The 22,052-nt window shown below is 54.7% G+C and overlaps 1 protein-coding gene across 6 annotated transcripts in view; it reads right to left on the bottom strand.

The window, feature by feature from the left end:
• SHANK2 (SH3 and multiple ankyrin repeat domains 2) overlaps window positions 1-22,052 on the bottom strand; it is a 497,686-nt gene that overhangs the window by 349,756 nt on the left and 125,878 nt on the right. For all 6 annotated transcript variants that reach the window (XM_074371523.1, XM_074371521.1, XM_074371526.1 and 3 more), the window contains 2 exons: window positions 21,420-21,536; window positions 7,569-7,646 (listed from right to left, as the gene is read on the bottom strand). In XM_074371523.1, coding sequence (XP_074227624.1) covers window positions 7,569-7,646; window positions 21,420-21,536 — 195 coding nt within the window. The remainder of the gene's footprint in view (window positions 1-7,568; window positions 7,647-21,419; window positions 21,537-22,052) is intronic.

Genomic DNA, 22,052 nt, shown 5'->3' with positions numbered 1-22,052 from the left:
GGATGGCAGGTGGAAAGCCACAGACTGACGTTTATTCCATCAACAAATGAGGGAGAACTGGCGCTCTGGCCCATGGCGATGGCATGGTCAGAGGATCACGCAACATAAGGCAAGTACCAGCGATGCCCAGGTTCCGCCCACCGCGCTGCTTCAAAACACACCAGAGAAACTCAACAAGAGAAGAAGAAAGAATCTGGTTGGACTGAAAGAAACAGTCTTTCATCATCACCCATGGAAAAGGCTGAGATGAAATGTCGTATTTCCTACCTCCTCCTGCCAGGGCTCACGTGCTGCTTCTCACAGAACGCTCACGAAGGGGGCAAAAGTGGAGCGGCCGTGAGGGGGCACGGCGAGACAGCGGCCGTCTGCAAGAGGGGAGCGAGCCCTCACGGGCACCGGAGGGGCTGGCACCTTGACGGCGCACTCCCCAGCTTCCAGGACCGCGAAAAACAAACGCCTGCGGTTTCAGCCGCCCTGTCTGTGGGACTTGTCGCTGCAGCCCACGTGGACTAAGACACACCACGTGCAGGGCCAGTGCCACCTTCAGGTGGCCGTGTGGTCGGGCTCCCACACCATGGCTTCCCTAGGTGACTTTCACTTGGTGGCAAAGAGCAGAGGTGCACCCAGCTGGTGACAGTTTTCACAGAGGGCAGAAGGGAAAGCCATGGAAACCAAGGGGTGAGCCTGTGCAGGGCCGGGCAGGAGGGTACCCGGCGATTTGAGCAGCCGGGGACCTGGTGAGCTCACTGCTCAACAACCACCCGTGGGCCTCCTGTGCCAGTGTCCCGAGGTTGCTGGGACAGAGGACCACAAACTGGACGGCTTCAAGCAGCAGGACTCTACTCTCTCACAGTTCTGGAAGCCACAGTCCAAAATCAGCATCACTGCGTCCAAACCGAGATGTGGGAAGGCTTGGCTCCCTCCCAAGGCTCTGGGTGAGGGTTCCTCCTGCCCCTTCCAGCTCCGGGGCTCCGGTGCTCCCTGGCTGTGGCCGCGTCCCTCCAGTCTCCGCCTGAGCCTTCACACAGCCTCCTCCTTGTGCACATCCTGTTATAAGGACCCTGTGATGTCTCTGGGCCCTTCCGGACAATCCATGGCAAACTCTCCATCTCAAGATCGGTAACTGCCACTGTGAAGTCCTTGCCGTACGAGGTCACGTCCACAGGTCCTGGGGGTGAGACCTCTATCCTCTGGGGCTGTTGTTTGGTCCAGCACCTCTCCGTGACACTCCTCCCTGCCCTGCAGCGTGGGGCCCCCATGGCCCTGGCCCCACGCCTCCTTCCCTGAACACGGCGCATTCTTTCCAGACCCCGGGCCTCTGCTCCTGCCCCGTCTCCCTGGAGTGCTGCGCCCACTCCCCACACATCGGCCCAGCAGAGGTACCACCCCCACACCCGTGCCCCACGGACCATCTCACTCGGCCCTGGTAACTCTTCTTGTCACCTGCCACGATGCAACATTTTCACCTGGTGGTGGCCATATGCACACGGGTCTGATATCTCCCCCCGCTGACCCGCCCACCAAGACGCGGACTATCCACGGGGCGCAGGTGCATGGGGCCACGTGAGCTGAAGGTCAGGCTGGGGTGGTCCTTGGGTCCGTTGTGGGTGGGGGCAGGAGTCACGTGGGTGGTGGTCTCTATGAGCAGGAGAAGGGGAGAAAGGGGACTGTGACCTCCCCTGAGGATGAGGGGAAGGAGTCACGGTGCTCCTGGTGGGGACGAGGCTTCACAGACGCTATCGGGGGTGGATTTACAGGCGCAGCCACAGTCTCCAAACCCTGAACTAGATAAGCTCCTCCAGGGGGTCTGTGTGCGTGCACGTGTGCATCTGTGTTCACGTGCATCTGTGAGCGTGTGTGTCCATGTGTGTACTGTGTCTGTGTGCACGTGTGCGCGCGTCTGTGTCCACATGGGCACTTTGTATGTGCACGCGTATGTGTGCACGTGTTTGTGTGTCCATGTGTCTGTGTGTGTGCACGTCTGTGTCTCTGTGCACATGTATACTGTGTCCATGTATGCACGTGTGCATCTGTGTGTGTGCTTCTGTGTGCACGTGTCTGTGTATGTGTGTCCACGTGTGCATGTGTGTGTGTCTCAGTATGCATGTGTGCACATGTGCCTGTCTCTGCATATATGTATGTGTCCATGTGTCCATGTGTGCGTGTCTGTGAGTGTGCACATGTGTGTACATGTGTCTTATGTCTCTGTGCACGTGTCTGTGCATGTGTGTACACGTGTGTCCGTGTGTGCACTGTGTGTGCATGTACATCTGCATTCACGTGTGTCTGTGCATTCAGTGCACGTCTTATGTCAACTCTGCAGTGTCCCAATGTCGCCCGAGCCCACCTGCCGCACAGAGGGTAGCACAGGAGGAGGCTGGGACCCTGCTCACGACATCCAGCGTGGAAGCACAAGGGCATGAGAGAGGACAAGATCGCCTTGACCTTGCTCTGCCATCCGTGTGGATTTCAACGACACGTGGCCCTGCCAGAGAGTCTCACTGCCAAATCGCTAAACAAGGAAAGACGTCCAGAAAGGTGTCTGGAGGGAGAGGGAACAGACGTGCCTGTTGAGTGGGTTCCATCGATTTCCCAGAAAAAGTACAGCACCCAGAACTCGGCCGCCCCCCAAAGCGTCAGACGGCCCTTGTCGCCGGCCCGCGCACCAACCCAGGAGCAGCTTCTCAGAGCGCAGGCAGCAGGACACGGGGGCTCGTCATTTACAAGGTGCCCCCGCGTCGCCCGGGGTGGTGTGTGGCTTGGGAGGAGGCTGGTTCCTCTCCATTCGCGTCACAAGCTGAGGGAGCTTGATCGGGGCTGCGGGTGAAAGCACCCAAGATGCTTACAGGTCTGGAGAACGACAGCCGGGCTCTGACATCTCAGGAGAGACCTAAGGCCACTCCCACGAGCTGTGTGTCCCCCTGGGAACATGCTACAGCAGAGCCATGTCCTGGGCTTTGGAAAGTGAATCAGAGAGTGAGGAGGTGAGGAGACAGAATCTACGGGCATCTACCAAAGGCCAGCTCAGCCCTGCGACTTATCACCTCCGAGCTGAGGGATTAAAGACCCCACGTTTCTGGCTTTGGCCCTTCTCCTTTCATGTCCAGTGTGACGGCGTAGGAAGGACTCAGGGTCCCGGGGGCCGTGGGCAACACTCACTGTGCCCTTGGAGCTTCAGACCCCGGCCGTCCACCCCACCTCTGCACCGAGCAGGGATGAAGGGAACCCGGGTCTCGGGTGACACAAGGAGGAGGCTGAGTGCCCAGCGGGGCTGAGACTCCTGCTCACGGGAGGCAGCCGCCATGGCTGGGCACACCCTTCACCACAGAGCGCCCACTGCAAGGGCTTCTCTGCCCTCTGCCCCGCCCGTCCTCACACCTCCCTCCCGGAGTCACAGCGGGACCTGCGATGCTTTGCAACCTCTCACTGCCTGTCCCCTCCCCCTTATTTCCTCCGCCCCGACTCTGTCCTGGACTCCAGCTGGGCAGCTGCTGAGTAGCCTGAGACCCACACAAGGTGACATGTGTGTGGGGACGCTGTCTCTCCAAACACACGATGCTCGGTGCTGGAATTGTTCCCTTCAAACCACGGAAACCCCTTCAGAATGGCGCTGCCGGGAGGCAAGAGTGTTCAGATCAGTTTCCCCGTGTATCAGCCAGAGACCTCCAGGGACACACACACGTGCACACTCACACACACACACTTGGTGATTATTTTAAGGAACTGGCCCGTTTGGTCTGAGATCTGCAGGGCAGACCAGTACGCTGGAACCTTGGGTGAGGTCTCTGTGTGACAGTCTTGAGGCAGAAGAACTCCTTCTTCTCCGAGAAACCTCAGTTTTTGCTCCTAAGACCTTCAACTAATTGGACAAGGCCCACCCACATGGACTAGATTAGTCAACTGACTAGATGTGAACTAAACTTACAAAGTACCTTCACTGCAATGCCTGCCTGAGTGTCGGATGACATAACCGGGCTCTGGTGCCTAGCCAAGCGGACACCACAACCCACAGCCTTTGACGGCCATTCCGACCTCTCCCCCGACCCTGCCCCTGCTGCACACCCCCTTCACTTAGACCTTCCACATCTTTAGAATTCTGTCCATTCCATGTCTCCTTATCTTCTGAGCAATCAGAAAATAAAAGGATCCCTGCCATTGTTCATAAACCACAGGCCAGAAGGAAGTGTCTGCCTCACTCCAGGCAGCAGAGCCCTGGACTGGCAGTCAGAAGGCCTGGAGGCCACCGACTGATTCTGGAATCCTAGGCGTCCATCTCTGTAATTCCATTTCTCCCACAAGCTGGGCATGAAAATGTCCACCTTCTTGGGCTGTTGAACATTAAATAAGAACATACAGAAGAGCACTGGTGAGCTTTAAATTTAAATGTGCAGCTAGGAAGATTCATCATCATCACCATCCTCACCACCATCATCATCACCATCACCAACCTCACCACCATCATCATCCCCATCACCATCCTCACCCCCATCATCCTCACCACCATCATCATCACCATCCTCACCCCCATCACCATCACCACCATCCTCATCCCCATCATCACCATCCTCATCCCCATCATCACCACCATCATCACCATCACCATCCCCATCATCATCACCATCCTCATCCCCACCATCATCATTGTCCCCACCACCATCATCATCAACACCATCACCACCATCATCATCACAATCACCATCATCAATGCCATGGACTAAATTATGCCCCCCCCACCACCAAATTCATATATTGAAGCCCCAACCCCCACTGTGATGTTATTTGTAGATGGGGCCTTCAGGGAAGAAGTTAAGGTCAAATGAGGCTATACGCATAGGGCCCCGATCAGACAGGACTGCTATTCCTACAAGAAGAGTAAGAAACACCAGAAACCTCCCCCCACCCCCTCTGTCTACACACCGCAAAGAATAAACACCAGCATCTGAGAGCCAGGAAGAGAACCCTCACCAGAAGCTAACCTTGCCGGCATCCTGACCTTGGACTTCCAGCCTCCAGCCTGTGGGACGGACGTGCCTGCTGCTGAAGGCCCTGGTCTGCGTGCTTTGTCACGGCGGCCAGAGCCGACTCGGACAACTGCCACCATCCTCGTCCTTGTGTAAGGCACACCCCAGTGATGCTGTAGGTGTTCCTCCTCCTCCTCTTCCTTAGAAAAGTCACCTTTGTCTCTCCTTTGACTCTCAGACCTGAGACTGCGTCCGGGTCCTGGGGGCTTGTTGGAACACAGGGCCCCACGCCTGCCCCCCGAGCTTTCGAGTCAGGGCACCCGAGGGGAGGCCTAAGACTTCGCACTTCGCTCAAGTTCCTAATTTTTCTGCTGCTGCTGCTTCAGCCTTCGGATAAAATCACTGAGCAAAGGCTTGGCCAGATGAACTCGGTCAAATATTCCAAGATTTCGTAGAAAAGCCCATGTTCACCCAGCAGCTGAGTATCACCCAGGCTTTCCAGGTGAGGGCACCTGATCCCTGACAAATGAAGCGGTGAGGCATCGCTCCCCCACAGACTCAACAGTGACTCACTCCTCAGCTCTGGGAACGGAAGGGCTGAGCGTGAGACGTGAATGCTGGGGACACTCTGCAGCCAAGGCTGCCCAGAACTCAGTCTCTCGGGACCGTGACAGCATGAGGAGGCGGGAGCACGAGGGGGACCAGCTCCTGGCACGCGCCGTCGGGGGGGTCCGTGCTGGGCATCACAAGAGCAGCGTCTGCAGGACAGAGTCCTATTATTCAAGCGTGTTTGCGTAACTGTCCTCCAGAACCATGGGTAGCACTTGATCGATGACTGTTAGCAAAATAGGGACAGATGGCCTTGGGTCTGAGCTGTGGCCCTGCTGCAGCCCAGAGGACGCGCTAAGCTTCCCGCTAGGGCCCCGGAAGGAGGGGTGTCCCCGCCCCAGGTGGTCACTGCCCGTGGTGTGGGGACGGGAGTGGGGACTGACTGGGAAGACAGCTACGTGCCCTTTTGCCTGGACGCCATGCATGACCACTTCTCTGGACGCCATATGGCAGTTACCAGCCTCTGCCCAGAAGGGCAGAAATGACTGTTATGTTATCCAAGCACTTTCTATGAATCAAAGGACATCAGCTGCCGTTTTCTAAGCAATTTTTTGGGAGGGGAGGGGGGTAACTAGTTTTGTTTGTTTGTTTGTTTGTAACGGAGGCACTGGGGATGGAACCCAGGACCTCGTGCCTGCCGAGCACGCACTCTACCACTGAGCTATACCCTCCCCCTTTCTAAGCAATTAAAGCAACGTTTTGACTTCCAAAAAAAGGCTCAAAAATATATTATTTAATGGCAAAAAAAGCCTTTAAATCAAGATCACCAAGCCACACCTGAGCCCAAAGGGACAGACGCATCCCCCGACGAGGTGGGAGGGGCCCCCTGGGAAGAGGACCTTCCCCGCGGAGCAGCCCATTCACTCTGGAGACACCGAGCCCTGCCTATTAGTAAAATCTGAGGCGAGTCTTGGTGCAGTCACCTGCAGAAGCCAGCTCTGAATCAAAGGCCTCTCTCAGCCCGAGAAGACGCAAAAATCACTTCCGAAGAAAAAGAACCACAGTCACCTCAATTTTCAGCTCATGTGGAGACAGCTGACTGTGTTCAGGATCAAAAAGGATTTCTGTAACTCAAGAGTTTTAGCCAAAAGAAATTTCTTTTTCATCCTAAATCACCTGGTCAGCTGCAGCAAAATTCGGCCATTCACACCACGGGATGCTACACGGCCATGAAAGAACAAGCCCCACCTGGAAAGCACAGTGCTGAGTGTCAGAAGGTGGCCACCAAGACCAGCTACTGTGTGACTCCATCCGTGTGACGTGCCCAGAGGGGGCCCGTCCACGGGGACAGAGAGCAGATCAGTGGTCACCTTGGGGCCTCGGGCGGGAGGAGTAGGGAGTGACTCTTCGCAGGTACAGAGTTCTCCTTGGGGTGACAAGAGGGTCCTTAACTCTGCAGAAATGATGCCAGTACAACATTGTGAATCTGCTTATGACACTGAATTACACACTTCGAAATGGTAACAGTGGTCAATTTGGTGTAATATCCATTTTACCACAATTAAAAAAAAATCAGGACCCTGGCTTTTCACTCCAGCCACAGCAGAACACCACGGTCCTTCACCCTCTGCCCTGGGACAGCGGGGCCGAGTTGGGGCACTGGGTGGACGGCAAGTCAGCTCCCGGGAGATCTCACGGAGCCCTCCCCGTCCACAGGCAGGCGGCGAGCCAGCACTGCCCCACAGCTGCACGATCAGCACACCCAGGTCTGCACTGCCTTTCCCAAGCTGCCCTCCTGAATCCCCCACACAGGGGCATCGCTGCGTCCGTCATGCTGGTTGGTCCAACCGGGAAGAACCAGTATGAACAGGCGAAGTGAAACAGGACGGCAGCCTGGGCGCTACGGGATGGAGGTCCAGGGACACAGCTCCAAACACAGACCCCACCCTGGACCAAACGGCTGAGATCTTGCCCAGATGCAGAGAGGACGGGCAGGAACGCGGGTCTCCTCCCTGGCAACGGACCCACAGCATCCCACGTGTTTGAGCCCCTGTTTACCTGAAATGGGGTCTGGCTGTTGTAGTTCTTCAATTCCTTATTTCCTCCTCGAAACAGCAGCACTCGGGCACAGCTGTCCTGCAGAGTGGAGAGAGGAAATCTGTAAAGCGGTGACTCCAGCATCCTCCAGAGAAGCCCACTCAGAGGAAGAGCTCACAAGAACTTAGAGAAATGAAGATGCAGAGTCAGCGGAGCGGCCGGATGCAGGTGGACGGCCCCGCGCGCGGTCCCCTGAAGCTTCAACGCTGCAAACACCTTGGAAAGCAGCTTTGCAGAATCTATAAAAATTTAAAATACATACAGCCCCACAGCGAATGACTGCACTTTCTAAGAGTCTGTCTACAGAGAACCTTGCACGTGGGTAGAAAGTATGCAATAATCTAAAGCCTGTAAGTAAACCACGAAAGGAAAGAAAGGAAGAGAAAACCCGGAGGCGGCAAAAATGTTCTAAAAGAGGGGAAAGTGGGAATCATTCTAGAACATTCTTTACAAATAAAACCTTTTTTCCTGAAGGAGTTGATTTACCCTGTTGTGCTAGTTTCAGGTGTCCAGCAAGGCGACTTGGTTATACATGTATGTCTTCTTTTTCAGATTCTTTTCCCTTTTAGGCTATTACAAGCTACTGAATGCAGCTCCCTGCGTGCTGCCGTAGGACCTTGCTGTTTACCTATTTTATATATCATAGTTAGTATCTGCAAACTCCTAATTTATCCCTTCCCGCTTCCCCTTTGGCAACTATAAATTTGTTTTCTATGTCTGTGAGTCTCTTTCCATTTTGTAAATAAGTTCATTTGTATCATTTTTTTAGATTCCACATGTGAACGAAAAATACTGCAAACCGTATCAGTAAACAAAGAATGCTGAAACCATCAAGTCATTAGCAGCTGCCGCCACCCCCCAGGGAAGACCAGCCTGCAGCCCCGCCCATGGTGCCCTCTGAGGGGACTCAGAATAAGAAAGGACAGGATACTGGCCCTAGATAGCCAGATGCTTGTCAAAGGAATGAATTCACTGAGCCCAAATGTTTGCTTCCTCATACACAGAAAAGCACTACATTCTTTAACTTGAGATGCCTGGCTTTCTTTAGATAGCAAGTCATCTTTTATTGCTCCAAATACCTGGTCTCTGTTGTAAAGCTCCTGTATATCCTTGCTCCTCCCCTACCTCTTCAGAGCAGCCCCTCAGAGCCATCTGAGGGGCTGTCATCCTGGCTTGCGTCCTCCCGCCAAATAAAACATAACTCTCAACTTTTAGGCTGTGCATTTATTTCAGTCGACACACATATAAATGATATCATAGGATATTTGTCTTTCTCTGTCTGACTTCACTTACTATGATCATCTCTAGGTCCATCCACATTGCTGCAAATGACATTATTTCATTCTTTTTTATGGCTGAGTAATATTCCTGTGTGTGTGTGTGTGTGTGTGTGTGTGTGTGTGTGTTTGTGTGTGAGCTTCTTTATCCAGTCATCTGTTGATGGACATTTAGGCTGTTTCCATGTCTTGGCTGTTGTGAACAGTGCTGCTGTGAACACTGGGGTGCAGGTGTCTTTCTAAATTAGAGTTTTCTCTGGATACACGCCCAGGAGTGGGATTGCTGGATCATACAGTAAGTCTAGTTTTAGTTTTTTAAGAAATCTCCATACCGTCCCCTGTAAAACATTCTTTGCTGCGGCAGGGTAGATTGATACAAACTGACAAGAACAACAGTAGTAAACGTAAGTCTCAGAACAACAATATAGCTTAATTTCACTTACACGTTAGAGCCTGTATCATAGAAAAGCAAAGAATATGTCTGCAAAGTCGTTACCAATGAACAAGATTTACTTTCTCAGGAAGGAGGAAAGCTCAGGGAGCAAGCAGGAGGCACCTGTTGTTATTATTGGTTTCTGCACTTGTGTTTTCTAATGGTTTTTAAAAGGCAGCCAATGCTCATTTCTTGTGTGTTCTTACTACGAAAAGGAGTCTATTCAAGCCCATTTAGTGAGCATCTACTATTTGCCCAGAGGGGCCACCCTTTTTGAAAGCCCTATGGAGGAGGGTGGGGACAAACACCCTCAGATAAAGAGACTAGTGGAAGTGAGACAGGAAGGACACAGCCACTGAAGTAAAGATGCAGCAGAAAGTTCCAAGGTGGCAGAAAAGGCAACTCCTAGGAGACGCGGAGGCCCATGAGGCGGAGCCTCCGGCTCCAGGAGCCTCGAGCCGCATTACACACGCTGCAGTGCCCTGGCCTGGTGACGGCGCCCCCACAGGTGCCAGGACTGTTGCGAGGCTAACCACGAAAGGTCAAAGGAGAGGGCGGCGGCCCAGTTCCTGGGAGTCCCGCCCCTCCCCCGGAGCAGCTGGGCTGCTCCTCCCACTCATTAGCACATGAAACCCAGCAGCGCTGCTCCCTGCCCCCTCTCTCTTGCCTTGGGGGGGGGGGCCCACACTGTCTATGGAGTGTGTATCTCCCTAAGTAAATCTACGTTTACTCAACCGTGGCTCGCTCTGAATTCTTTTCTGCGCGAGGTCGAGGACCCTCACTTGGTAGGGGGCATCCCAGGGACTCGTCCGAGACCGGGGACATGGCCGCCCTCCTGTGCCCGCCCCTGTTTCACTCCGGTATCAGAAGCTTACTGATGGGAAGAGTGCTCTGCCTAGCAGACGCAGCTGGGCTGTTAAGAACGAGCAAATGATGCTTGTGGAAGAGCATTTAGACAATCAGGTGCGTGTGGGTGCAGGGCCACACCAGGGCCCCAGTGCAAGTCACAGCCACACGCCAGCACGGGGCCCGCCCGCTGGCCCACCTCCACCTGCAGAGTCCAGAGCAGAGGCAACAGCTGTGGCCACCCAGGCTGGACGCTCAGGAAGTAACTGCTGAATGAAGGAGCCAGTGGAGCAACTAACCAGGTTCCCGCCTAGGGAGCTGCTTAAGAGGACAGGCCAGCAGCTCCCCCCGAAACCGAGCAGGACCCTGTGGGGCCCCTCCTCGTACAAATCCACCCATGTCCTCTGTTTCTTGTTTGTAGGACACAAGCTTCATTCAGCCTCCTCACCTTCCCTGAGCTCCAAAGGGCAGATTCAAACAGCTGCCAATCAGGGAAGACGGGAGGAACAGTCAAGACACAGCAGTGTGGCTGTTAAAGCCAGGTCCTGGCTCCTCCTCAGGGGACACATGTGACGCTACCCTGAGTTCTTCTGCGGGAATCGAGGTGGAGGATGCTAACTTCAGGCTGAGTGCGAGATTCCTGAGCCCCGCCCTGTTCCCTCCCCACCAGCCAATCAGATCAAGCCACACCCCACAGCCCTCACCCCAAATGTTACCTTTAAAAACCCTTCCCTCGGGGGAGGGTGTAGCTCAGTGGTAGTGCTATACTCAGCACACACTAGGTCCTGGGTTCAATCCCCAGTGCCTCCATTAAAATAATTACATAAGTTAAAAATAAACCCAATTACCTCACCCAAAAGGTAAACAAAAATAGATAATAAGTAAATAAATACATTTTTTAAAAAAGGTTTTAAAGTTATTAAAAAGAAAACCTGCCTTGGGAACCTTCGGGGGTTTGGCGTTTTCAAGTGCAAGCCGCCGTCCTCCTCCCTCGGCCCTGCAGTAAACCTTCTCTGCTCCAAACTCCGACGCTTTCGTCCGTTTGGCCTCACTGTGCGTCGGGCACGTGAACCTGCGTTGGGTAACATTAGGACTGCGCACTGCTGCGGGTGGGCCGGACGGACGGAGGCTGCCCTCTGTGGACCACTGTGGGCCCAGAGAGGGCCCGGGGACCACACTGGGGTGGGTCCCCGAGGAGGGGCTGAGGGACACGGGGCCGCAGACTCAGGCCCGCGGGGCAGCCCCCGTAGGGTGGTGTGAAGCCTATTCGGAGGTGGAGGTTAGGAGAGAAAAAGCAAGCAGAGAGAAACATTCGCCAGGAGCCCTGCTGTGTCCAGAACAGCTGTGGTTGTGCAAGACGGGGCCCAGGCTCACAGTGGGCAGGGCCCCACCATGGTTTAGGGGTGGGAGCCTTAGGGCAACCTGAGACTGTCTACACTGCATTTTCCCCACGAGCGTGCATGCAGGGAATGCTTCAAGAAACTAAAAACATTTTAAAAAATTTAAGTGGGGGAGGATGAGCTCAGTGGTAGAGCGCGTGCTTAGCACGCACAAGGTCCTGGGTTCCAGCCCCAGCACCTCCGTTAAATAAACAAATAAACCTCCTCCCCCCACCACCCCCAAAAAAGAAAAATTTAAAAGACTTAACTATGCTTAGCAAACACATCTTTCATATTTAGGGTACAGTTAAATCCGGATTTTAAAAGAGAAGCCCCGGTATTATGTGTTACCAAATGAAAGTTTGTGTGTCTGATGCACCGTGATGCCAAACATACCAAAACACCGGAGTTGGGAGCAGAGAAAGGTTTACTGCAGGGCCGAGCAAGGATGGGCAGCTCCTGCTGGAAAAACCCACGCTCTCCGATGGTTTGGGGGAGAAGCCTTTACAGGCAATGTCTGAGGAGAGGGCTGTGGGGTGTGGCTTTCTTCTGATTGGCTGGTGGGGAGGGAACAGGGCGGGGCTCAGGAATCTCGCACTCAGCCTGAAGTTACCATCCTCCACCTTGGTTCCCGCAGAAGAACTCAGGGTAGTGTCACGTGTGTCCCCTGAGGAGGAGCCAGGACCCGGCTTTCATAGCTGCGTTGCTGTGTCTTGACTGTTCCTCCCGTCTTCCCTGATTGGCAGCTGTTTGAATCTGCCCTTTGGAGCTCAGGGAAGGTGAGGAGGCTGAATGAAGCTTGTGTCCTACAAACAAGAAGTGGGGGCCCCACTAGGTCCTGCTCAGTTTCATTAGTTCAAGTGGTGACGGGCCCAGGATCCCAGCCTGAGTTCACACTCCTTGGAGGGAGGCCGGTGAAGACTCCTCCTGGGTCGTGTCATTTTACAAGACTTTTTCTGGGGGGGGGGGGGGGATGGAGATAATTAGATTTATTTATTTATCTATTTATTTATTTTACTGGAGGTTCTGGGGACTGAACCCAGGACCTTGTGCATGCTAAGCACGGGCTCTACCACTGAACTATACCACCACCCCCTGGGTCGTGTCATTTTATTCCAGAGTCTTAACTCCTGCCCAGCAGGTTTTGTAAACAGAGTCCTATTCAAACACAAGCCCCTGAACTTTCTGGCCCTGCCCCAGCCACAGGGCCAGGAGGACAGGTGGAATTTCAGCAGGTGGAATTTGGGGTGAGGCAGGTGCAGATGTGAAATAAAATTCATATTTTATGGCAAAACAAGAATAATTTAAACATAAAGTTTTTCCTCTGCCCTTTGGCCTCCTCTCTGCCCTCACTGGGCACAGTGTGCCTGCAAAATGGATCCACCAAACCTCCCCCGTCGGTAGGAACACCTGCTCAGCCATAAAGAGCAATGTTCTCCTGGCACCAGCAAGGCAACTCCTTAACGGTAACATTCCTCCTTGAGCTTGTAAGGGGCCACGTGACCCCCAGGCTGCCGCTTAGGTGTGGATTACGTGAACTGTCCATAATGCATCTGATGCAAAGCCCTGTGTCTCAAGAAACTCATACAAACCATGATTTCTAACAGGCAGAACAGTTCTCAGAGTTTTCTGAGACGCTTTTCCTGGGTTATAATCCTCAAATTTGGCTAGAATAAAACTTTCCATTTCTTTCTTAGATCAACCGATTAATTTTTTGTTGACACAGGTAAGACAGAAGGGCGTGAATTCCTGGAGTGGCAAGTGGGGAGGGACCCAGCGGGGGTTCAGGGGACCTGAAGGCTGCCTTGTGGGGGCAGGGGGGTCTCTCCCTGAACTGAATCTGCACAGGGCCTAAGTGTGCCCTGGCCCAGCTCGAGGGCAGCCTGGAAGGACCAGCCAGCTGGCCATCCCCAGCCACCAGGAGCATCCTGGCCAATCCGGACCCAGGCAAGAACCTGACTCCGCAGTTCCTTGCAGACGCTCCCCACTGCTCACCAAGGATCCCCGCAGAAAATTCCCATCAGAAAGGATGTTTATTTCCCATGAAGCTAAGAATAGGCCCTCGCCAGCACTGCCAGTCACTCTCTCCCAGGAGGAATCCAGCCAGGATCCCAGAAAACTCCTCGGCTCTCTCACAGAGGGCTGACTTTGAGTCAATATTAACCAACCCCGAGGCGGACAAGCCATCACTCTGATATTTACCAGACTTCAAAGCGAGAGCCCGTCCTGCACAGGGATCTCAAAACTGAAGGGCAAGGAGTCACACGGCTTCACAGCAGCGACACCCCGTGTGTGTGTGTGCGCGCGCTCACGTGTGCGTGTGTCTGTGTGCACAGACGGATGCTTCACGGTTCAGAACACGCACCTACCGGTTCCTGGATTCCACCCTGGCGGTGTAAGTAGCTCTCTGCAGGAGACCGCCTCAGCAGGAAACCCCTTTCACTTTGTCACTTTAGCAACATTGTAACTAACTTTTGAATCAGACGACCCCACCCCTGCTTTTCGGATCTTCGGATCACAGGATACCTTGTCTAACCTGTGGGTTTTCTCTGTAGATCAAAGAAGTAGGAACGAAGAGCAAGTAATTAACAGACGACCAGATCTCCTCCTTGGCTTCCCCTTCAGCAATCTCTTGAACAAGACAGCATTTAAAGAAAAGATCGCGAGAAGTCGACACACCCACACGTAGCGGTGGTGGGGTGGTGGCAGCTCTGACCGCCTACCTTAGATTAACTGAGATCACTTCCCCTTTCCCCTTTAACTTTCATGGCTGAGCAGAACCTTCAGAGATGGACTTTCAGGGGGACGCTGAGTCCACCATCTCCCCACATTGCCAGCATCTCAATTAAAAGCAACTTTCCTTTCTATCAACATTGCCTCTCTCAAGTATTGATGTTCGAGTGACAGGCAGCCACACTCCTTGAACTAAAGAAAGCAAGCTGGATCCAGTGTACAAATCCATTTCACGTCCCCCATTTCTTATTAGTAGGACATAGACATCCTTCAGCCTCCTTGACCTTCCCCGAGTTCTAAGCGGCAGATGGAGAAGCATTCCCAGCATGAAAGCAGCAAGTGCAAAGGCCCTGGGGCTGCAGGAAGCTGGAGTAAGGGGGGTCAGAAGACGAGCTGGACAGGGGACAAGGGTCTTCGGGTTCACATGAAGGAGCTTTTCATCACAGGGGACACAGGCTGATCCGTGTGGTATAAAGCCACTCTGGTGTTCTGGGGAAAGTCAGGGAGTAAAGACTGGGAGGCAGGAGGTAGGTTGGGGATGAATGCAGCCATCCAGGGCAAGGACAGGAAGGGACAGAAGGGAGCTGACCAGACCTGGAACAAGAGAGATCATGAGGAACAGGAGGGCCGCCCAGACTTCAGGCTGGAGCCACAGAGAGACGGGCACTATTTACACAGCAGGAGGAGCTGTTACTGGAACCACTCACACGGTCTCCCCAGGGATGTCAGCCGGGCTATGGAAATTGCTGCCAGAGCCCAGGGGAGAGGTGACTTGGCAGGTGCTGACCGAGGCCACGGGTGTTTTCTAGAAGGTACCGAAGGACCCAGGCAGGCCTGCCTGAGGTCATGTCGGGGGAACTGAGGCAACGGAGTATATGGTCTGGACACCAAGAGAAGATGCCACTGAGAAGTGGAGCTGGGTGGGGACAGTGATGTGATCATGGCAATGCCTCGGGGGTGTCCTGCTGCCCTGAGCAAGGCCTGGTGGAGTTTGATTGTGCGTCCTGTGAGAACAAAGGTGGGAACACGGAGGCTGAGGGCCCAGCAGCATTGGGACGAGATCGGCAGTGTAGACGGGCTGAGGAATGGAGGCGGACATGGGTGTGCAGCCGGGGCAGTTGCAGAGGCAGTGGCGTCTGTGCGTGCGCACGTGGCCTGATGGAGGAGGCCAAAACCGGGGCTCTGACTACTTTGCCCCAAACTGCCCTGTCTGCACGGTGGCCACGGCTTTAACTCCGGATTTTAAACCCCCACCCTCTGCCCCCAGGGCTCTGATTTCCACTGCATCGAGCTGATCTCCGCTCAAACATCACAGACGTGAACTACTCCATACGCCAAATTCTAAGTTAGGAATTCATTTCCAGTTTGAATTATCTCTTGAAACAAGTCTGTCTAGGCAGACAGAAGTCCGAGCAGAGCCGAGATGCAAGCAATTAGTAAAAGTGCAAGGAGCTGAGACGTTGATGTCATCAGGGCCGGCTGGAACCTGGCTCCACAGACGGACCCTCCTTTAAGGGTGATGCCCCAAAGACCACGCCCCACACACACCAGGGTGCATGACTGCCTGGTGCCCAGGGGGCCCCATCCTGCCCCATCGAGGGGTGATAGGAGCCTGTCCCCAAAGCCTGGGGGAGGAGAATACAGGGTGGGGTGGGAGCCCAGCTTTGACTTTTTACCAGCTGATCTGCTCCGGACCAACCGGCACCTCCTGGACTGCACAGGGAGTGACAACCAACAGTGGCCACCAGAGGCTGGTTGGGGGGATCTGAGGGGAGGGGCTGTCTGGACGTCTTTCCACAGACTCTCAATTTCAGAGGTTTATTACCCCTGTGATCCCCCATGGAGACCCCTGTCAGCTACCGTCCTGACGAGTGCTGGGTGGGAAGCCGGCAAGAATACAGAGACGCAAACAGAGCACAGCCTGTCGCTTCTTCCCCTGGCTCTCAGCAGGATCAAGAGGTCTGCTCCAGAGAGGCGGGCTTTATTCTCTATCTTCCAGATCAACTGGCCTGGCCGAGTAACATTACATACTTAAAACTCGCTCCCTGCCTTCACCATCTAGGGTAGAAAAACAAACACCAGGCTGTGTCCCTTACTCTGGGGCCCCTGGAGAGCCAGCAGCGGGCTGAGGGAGTCAGCAGATTAGATGCAATTTGCTGCTTACATCAAAGCCCTGATTAGTTGATTTCATAAGAGGAGAAGAGAGACTTTTCTTATCACAGTGTGCCTTACTGGAAGTGTGCAGCTGAGGTCTGCCTGAAACTGACACAACACACACATCAATCCATAAACCTGATGCTTTCAGATGTAATGAGAAGCTTGGTAAGCAAATTAACAGCAGCACCAGCATCACCAGCACCATCACCATCATCACCCTCATCAACACCATCACCACCATCATCATCACCATCACCACCATCATCATCATCATCATCACCACCACCATCACCACCACCATCATCACAATCATCAACACCCTCATCAACACCATCACCACCCTCATCATCACCATCACCACCCTCATCATCACCATCACCACCATCATCACCACCCTCATCACCACCATCACCACCCTCATCATCACCATCACCACCATCATCATCACCACCACCATCATCATCATCATCACAATCATCACCACCATCATCATCACCATCATCATCACCACCACCATCATCATCACAATCATCACCACCGTCATCAATACCATCACCACCCTCATCATCACCATCACCACCATCATCACAATCATCACCACCATCATCATCATCACAATCATCACCACCACCATCACCACCACCACCACCACCACCATCATTATCACCATCATCACCACCCTCATCAACACCATCACCACCCTTATCATCACCATCACCACCACCATCATCACCACCATCACCATCATCACCACCATCATCCTCATCACCATCACCATCATCACCATCACCAGCATCACCATCATTGTCACCATCACTATCAAAACCATTACAGCCACTTTAACTGAGATTCTGCCGTGTGCCAGGCATACCATATGTTTGTCTTCTATTTTAAGCCTCTTAGCAACCCTGAGAGTTAGGTATAATTATCTGCACATTACAGAAGAGGGATTTCAGAGCCCAAGGAAGACAAGCAGGTTGCCCAAGACAGCACAGGAAGGTACTGGTTTAGATCCCACAGAACCCAGACTGCCACGTCTCCCTGCCTTGCAACTGTACCTAACTAAGGCTGCTTCTTAATCCCCTTCTCTGACTCATATCCTGACTCGAAGGCACTGTGTCCCCACCCTGGGACCATCTCTTTCCCAACATCATTCCCCAGAGTGGCTGGTACGACCTCCCTTTCTGCTTGAGGTTGCACAGCAGTTTCTGTTGGCCCTGAGCCGGCCTCACGCAGCCACACACGTCCCATGTGTGTATAGCAAGAGGAAGGGGACACAGTGAGGAGGCCGGCAGGTTGGTGATTCAGGGAGGACAGGGCTTCAGGTTAGGAAAGCTTGTGTGGGGTGCGTGACAAAGGCCAGGGGCCCTCCATCCCTCCTGGATGGTTCATTGTGAGCTCCCGGAGGATGCTGATGTGTTCGGAGTTGTGTGTCCCTGAATCACTTCGAGTCGCCGTCTGGACCGGCCTCTCTTACTACCTCAGTGAGACATCTCAACGGTTGGGCAGGGGGTGCCTGAGAGAAAAGAAAAAGGCCACAGCAGCATCCCAGGCAGAGGCATGAGGGATTCATGGGGCTGGACCCCAGAACACTTGCTGACTTCCTGTCCAGGGCCATGGGGCCACCAAAAGCAAGCCTGTGACCCTCCACAACGACCCTGGGACATAATGCAAGGCAGGGTGTCCAAAACAGAGGTGCCCCCAGGCATCTCTACCCCATGCTGCAGTGGAGGGACAGATGGGTGGGGCTGGACAGCAGCAGGCTGGCCCCGATGGCACCAGGACCCTGGAGTGGGGACAGCTCTCACCCCGACAAGGGCTCCCTGGTGCGTGGGGAGGAAGTCACTCGGCCCTGGAGCCAGGAGTCTGTCCTTAACTTAGGTCTGGAGAAGGGGCAGATGCAGCCTTCTACGCCCGGGCCTGGCCAACTGGGGCCCACAGGCTAAACTGGCCCACTGCCTGTTTTATAAATAAAGTTTTATTGGCACACAGCCTCCCGCATTAACCTGCACAGTGTCTGTGGCGGCAGAGCTGAGGAGCTATGAAGAAGACCACGTGGTCTGAGAAGCTGGAATATTTAATAAGGGGTCTTGGCAGAAAAAGCCTGCTGGACCCGCTAACCTAAGGCATTGGGCGGTGGAGGGGGGAGGAGGGCACCTCTGGGCCCGCCTGAAGCCATCAGCCGACGGGTGGGGACAGATCCAGAGCATAGAGAGTGACATCGGTCGAATCCAGCCCAGTTAATAACCCGGGATACAGACTCCCAAACGTCTTAACCTTTTCTACTAAAAAGGTTACACCCTCAGAGACCATCATTATTTCACCATTATTTCAGGTGACAGAAAACATACTTTTTCTCTTTGGTTTCCTGGGGTTTTTTTAATGATAAAATATGCTTAAAATCTACTGGGGAAAATGAAGGCACGTTCTTCCCGTCTGAGGCAATAATTAGGAAGCACATGTTGGAGCAGATGTTTTCCCAGCCAAAACCAAGCCTCCTGACGTGTGTTTTCCTAGTGCAGCTGAGAAGACACCTCCAGGCTCATCAAGCCATTCCGGCATCCAGCGCCGAGGAGCACCGAGTGCCCAGCTGCATGCAAATCCCCTCAATATGCCTTGTTAGGATGGTGGCCAGGGGCTCTCAGAATACTCCCTGAAGCCCGGCTCAGTCACTCCCCCAACCCCACGCGGCCAAGCTGCTCTCCTGCGCCAGGCACAGGACACCCTGGAATATGGCAGTTTATGCCCCCGAGAAAGTGGGACCAAGGGGGAAGGGACAGCAGGAAAGGCCTATTCATGGCCTGGTCCTTCATGTTGGCTGTACTGCCAAGGGCTGCAGAGTGAAAAATACAGCTAACTCTACCAGGGGCTCCTCAAAGAAAGGCTTGACTGAGGATGAGATATCTAAATTGGGTTTTGAAGAATGCATAGGAGTTGTCCAGGGTAAGAATCCAAGAGGGTGCAGTAGGTAGAATCAAAGTGGGACTTCAGAGAGGCTAGAGGGGACCCTGGATGGGGCAGTCACGGAGTGAGCAGGGTGAAGGACTTGGGTGTAGGCAAAGGCTGGAGATTTCACTCACAAAGATGGAATCATTACTTTGGATTTGATGGCAGAGAGGGGACAAGCAGAGTGGACACAGCTTGGGGTGGGGGCCAGCAGTCACCCTAATCCACGATCTCCTCACTATTCCTCCAGGGTGTGGATCCCCTGACCCCCTCTTTGCTGGGCTGTTCCATGGAGTGTCCACACCTCCCCACCCCCCAGACCTGAAGCTCCTTGAAATCAGAGAACGAGAAGAACGGAAGAAACAGGGCAGCAGAGCCTGCCACCAGGGACGGCTGGAACAGCCGTGGCTTCGGGCACCAAGGAAGCTGGCCTCGCCCCTTGGAGCAGTGCCCCGCCCGTCTCCAGGGAGCCCGGCCCCTCCTCACGTCCTCCACCAGCCCTGCCGCCGGCTCAGCCCTCCCCACTGCCTCGAGAGGGGACCAGGGGCTTCCCCGAGTTACTCCCCACGTGGCAGCGAGGTGCTCCCTCAGCACGGGGCGCACCCCTCCATTTGGGATTCAGCCCCAGGGAGGGCAGCGGTCGCACCCCCCCATCACTGCTTCCTGAACACACTCATGTCCGGCTCGCCTTGCTTTCAGTCCGTCTGACACAGAAGAGTGTGGGCTTTGTATTTAAACTGTTCACGTCGAGGCTCCAAGTGAAGTGAAAGAGGGGTCCTGAAGAGGTCTCTGCACCCCCGTGTTCACAGCAGCACTACTCACAACAGCCCAGAGGTGGGGGCCACCCATGTCCCTGACGGATGAATGGATAGAATGTGGTCCATCCAGACAGCAGAATATTATTCAGCCTTAAAAAGGCAGTAAATCCAGACACAGGCTACAGCCCGGATGAACCCTGAAGTCAGGAAGCTCAGTGAAGGAAGCCAGACACAGCAGGACAAATGCTGCAGGATTCCTCTCCCGAGAGGTCCCTAGGGTTGTCGTTCTCAGAGACACGAAGTAGACGGTGGGGGCCGGGGCTGGGGATGGCGGGGAAGGACTGAGTGTGCAGTGGGGACAGAGTGTCAGTCTGGGAAGATGGAAAGCTCTGGAGATGGATGGTGACAGTGGTCATACAACGTGAATGCACTTAATATCACTGAACGGCATACTTAAAATTAGCTAGATGGGCAAGTTTTGGTTATGTTTTATATGTGTTTTCACAATTAAAACGAGAAAGCCTGCTGGGGACGTGTTTGTACGTGCAGTGGCCCCATCGAGGTCTGGCGGGGTGCCATCATGGTATCCGGGGCTCTGTCAGCTGCACCCCTCCCCACCCAGGACCCGCCGAGGGGTATGCGTAACACTGTACTGCAGAGTCTGCACCCTCAGCTCTGCGGGCTTCCTGTGCCCAGCCCCGACACGTCCCGGGACCGCACCTCTCACCTCCCGACTCCACTTCCTCTTCTGCAACAGGAATAACCATTCTCAAAGAAGCAGGTGAGACCTACCCCCCCCCCATGCCCCAAATGCTTGCATCTCCCCAGATTCCTGTGCTGAAGCCCTAAGCCCCAACGTGACTGCACTGGGAGCTGGGCCTTCAGGAGGCAGTTAGGTTAAGTGAGGTCGTGAGGGAGGGGCCCTGATCTGATGGGATTAGTGGCCTGTGAGAGGAGACACCAGAGCTCTTTTTCTCCACCGCATGGGGGCACAGGGGGAAGGCAGCCGGCTGCAAACCGGGAAGAGAGACTGGAATTCTGCAGGGACCAGGCAGGCCGGCACCCCGACCTCAGGCTCCTGGCCCCCAGGACTGCGAGAAAGCCACGTCTGCTGTTTGAGCCGCCCCACCTGCGGGGCTGCGCGAGGCCGCCGGAGCGGACGCGGACGCGGACGCGGACGCGGACGCGGACGCAGACGCTGCCCCTGCAAAGAGCACAGCGCGACCCCGGTCCTGGCGTCGGCGCGCTGGGGGCGGGCGTGGGGCGCGACCCGGCTCACTGACCTGGTTGTAGAGGGCGCAGATGTGCAGCGCGGTGTTCCCCGAGGCGTTCTGCGCCCCCATGTCAGCCCCGTAGAAGAGCAGGTGCTCCAGGTGCTGCACGTGCCCGTACCTGCAGGCCTGAAACGAGAGTCCACGCTGTGAGGCTGGACGCCGCCCGGGACGCCCCAAGCCCCAGGCGCGCAGCCGCCTCCCCCGGAACCAACCGTGTGGTCAACACGGCCCGACCCCTGCCCCCACTCTAGACAGGCCTCGCACGTCAGCATCCCTGGGTGGGGATCAGACGGAGCCAGTGATGGGTCTGAGGACTGTGTTCAGCTCTTTGACGGGGGTTCTGCAAGGTGGTCCCCGCAGCACCCAGCTCCTCCCATTCAGAACCATGGGACAGGAAGCCCAGAGAGACCCATGGCGTGTCTTCGCCTCCGGCCTCAGGAACCAGCCCCAGCAAGTGTAATCCAGGATGCTCCATCTCTGGCCTTGCTTACCCAAGCTCCCCGCCCTGGGAGGAGGCGTGAAAGCAGCCCGGAGAGGTGCAGGCACCCGGCTGTGTCCTGGGCAGAGACCCTGCCTGCCCTCCTCCGGGCAAGGGGCATCCGGTTACTGCTTCAAACTGTAACCCACCCGGAAGAGAGCACG

This window comes from Camelus bactrianus, chromosome 10, assembly GCF_048773025.1.
Source record: "Camelus bactrianus isolate YW-2024 breed Bactrian camel chromosome 10, ASM4877302v1, whole genome shotgun sequence".
Classification (NCBI taxonomy): Eukaryota; Metazoa; Chordata; class Mammalia; order Artiodactyla; family Camelidae; genus Camelus; species Camelus bactrianus.
Note: the sequence above shows the minus strand (reverse complement) of the source record. Positions and strands in the feature narration are given on the sequence as shown.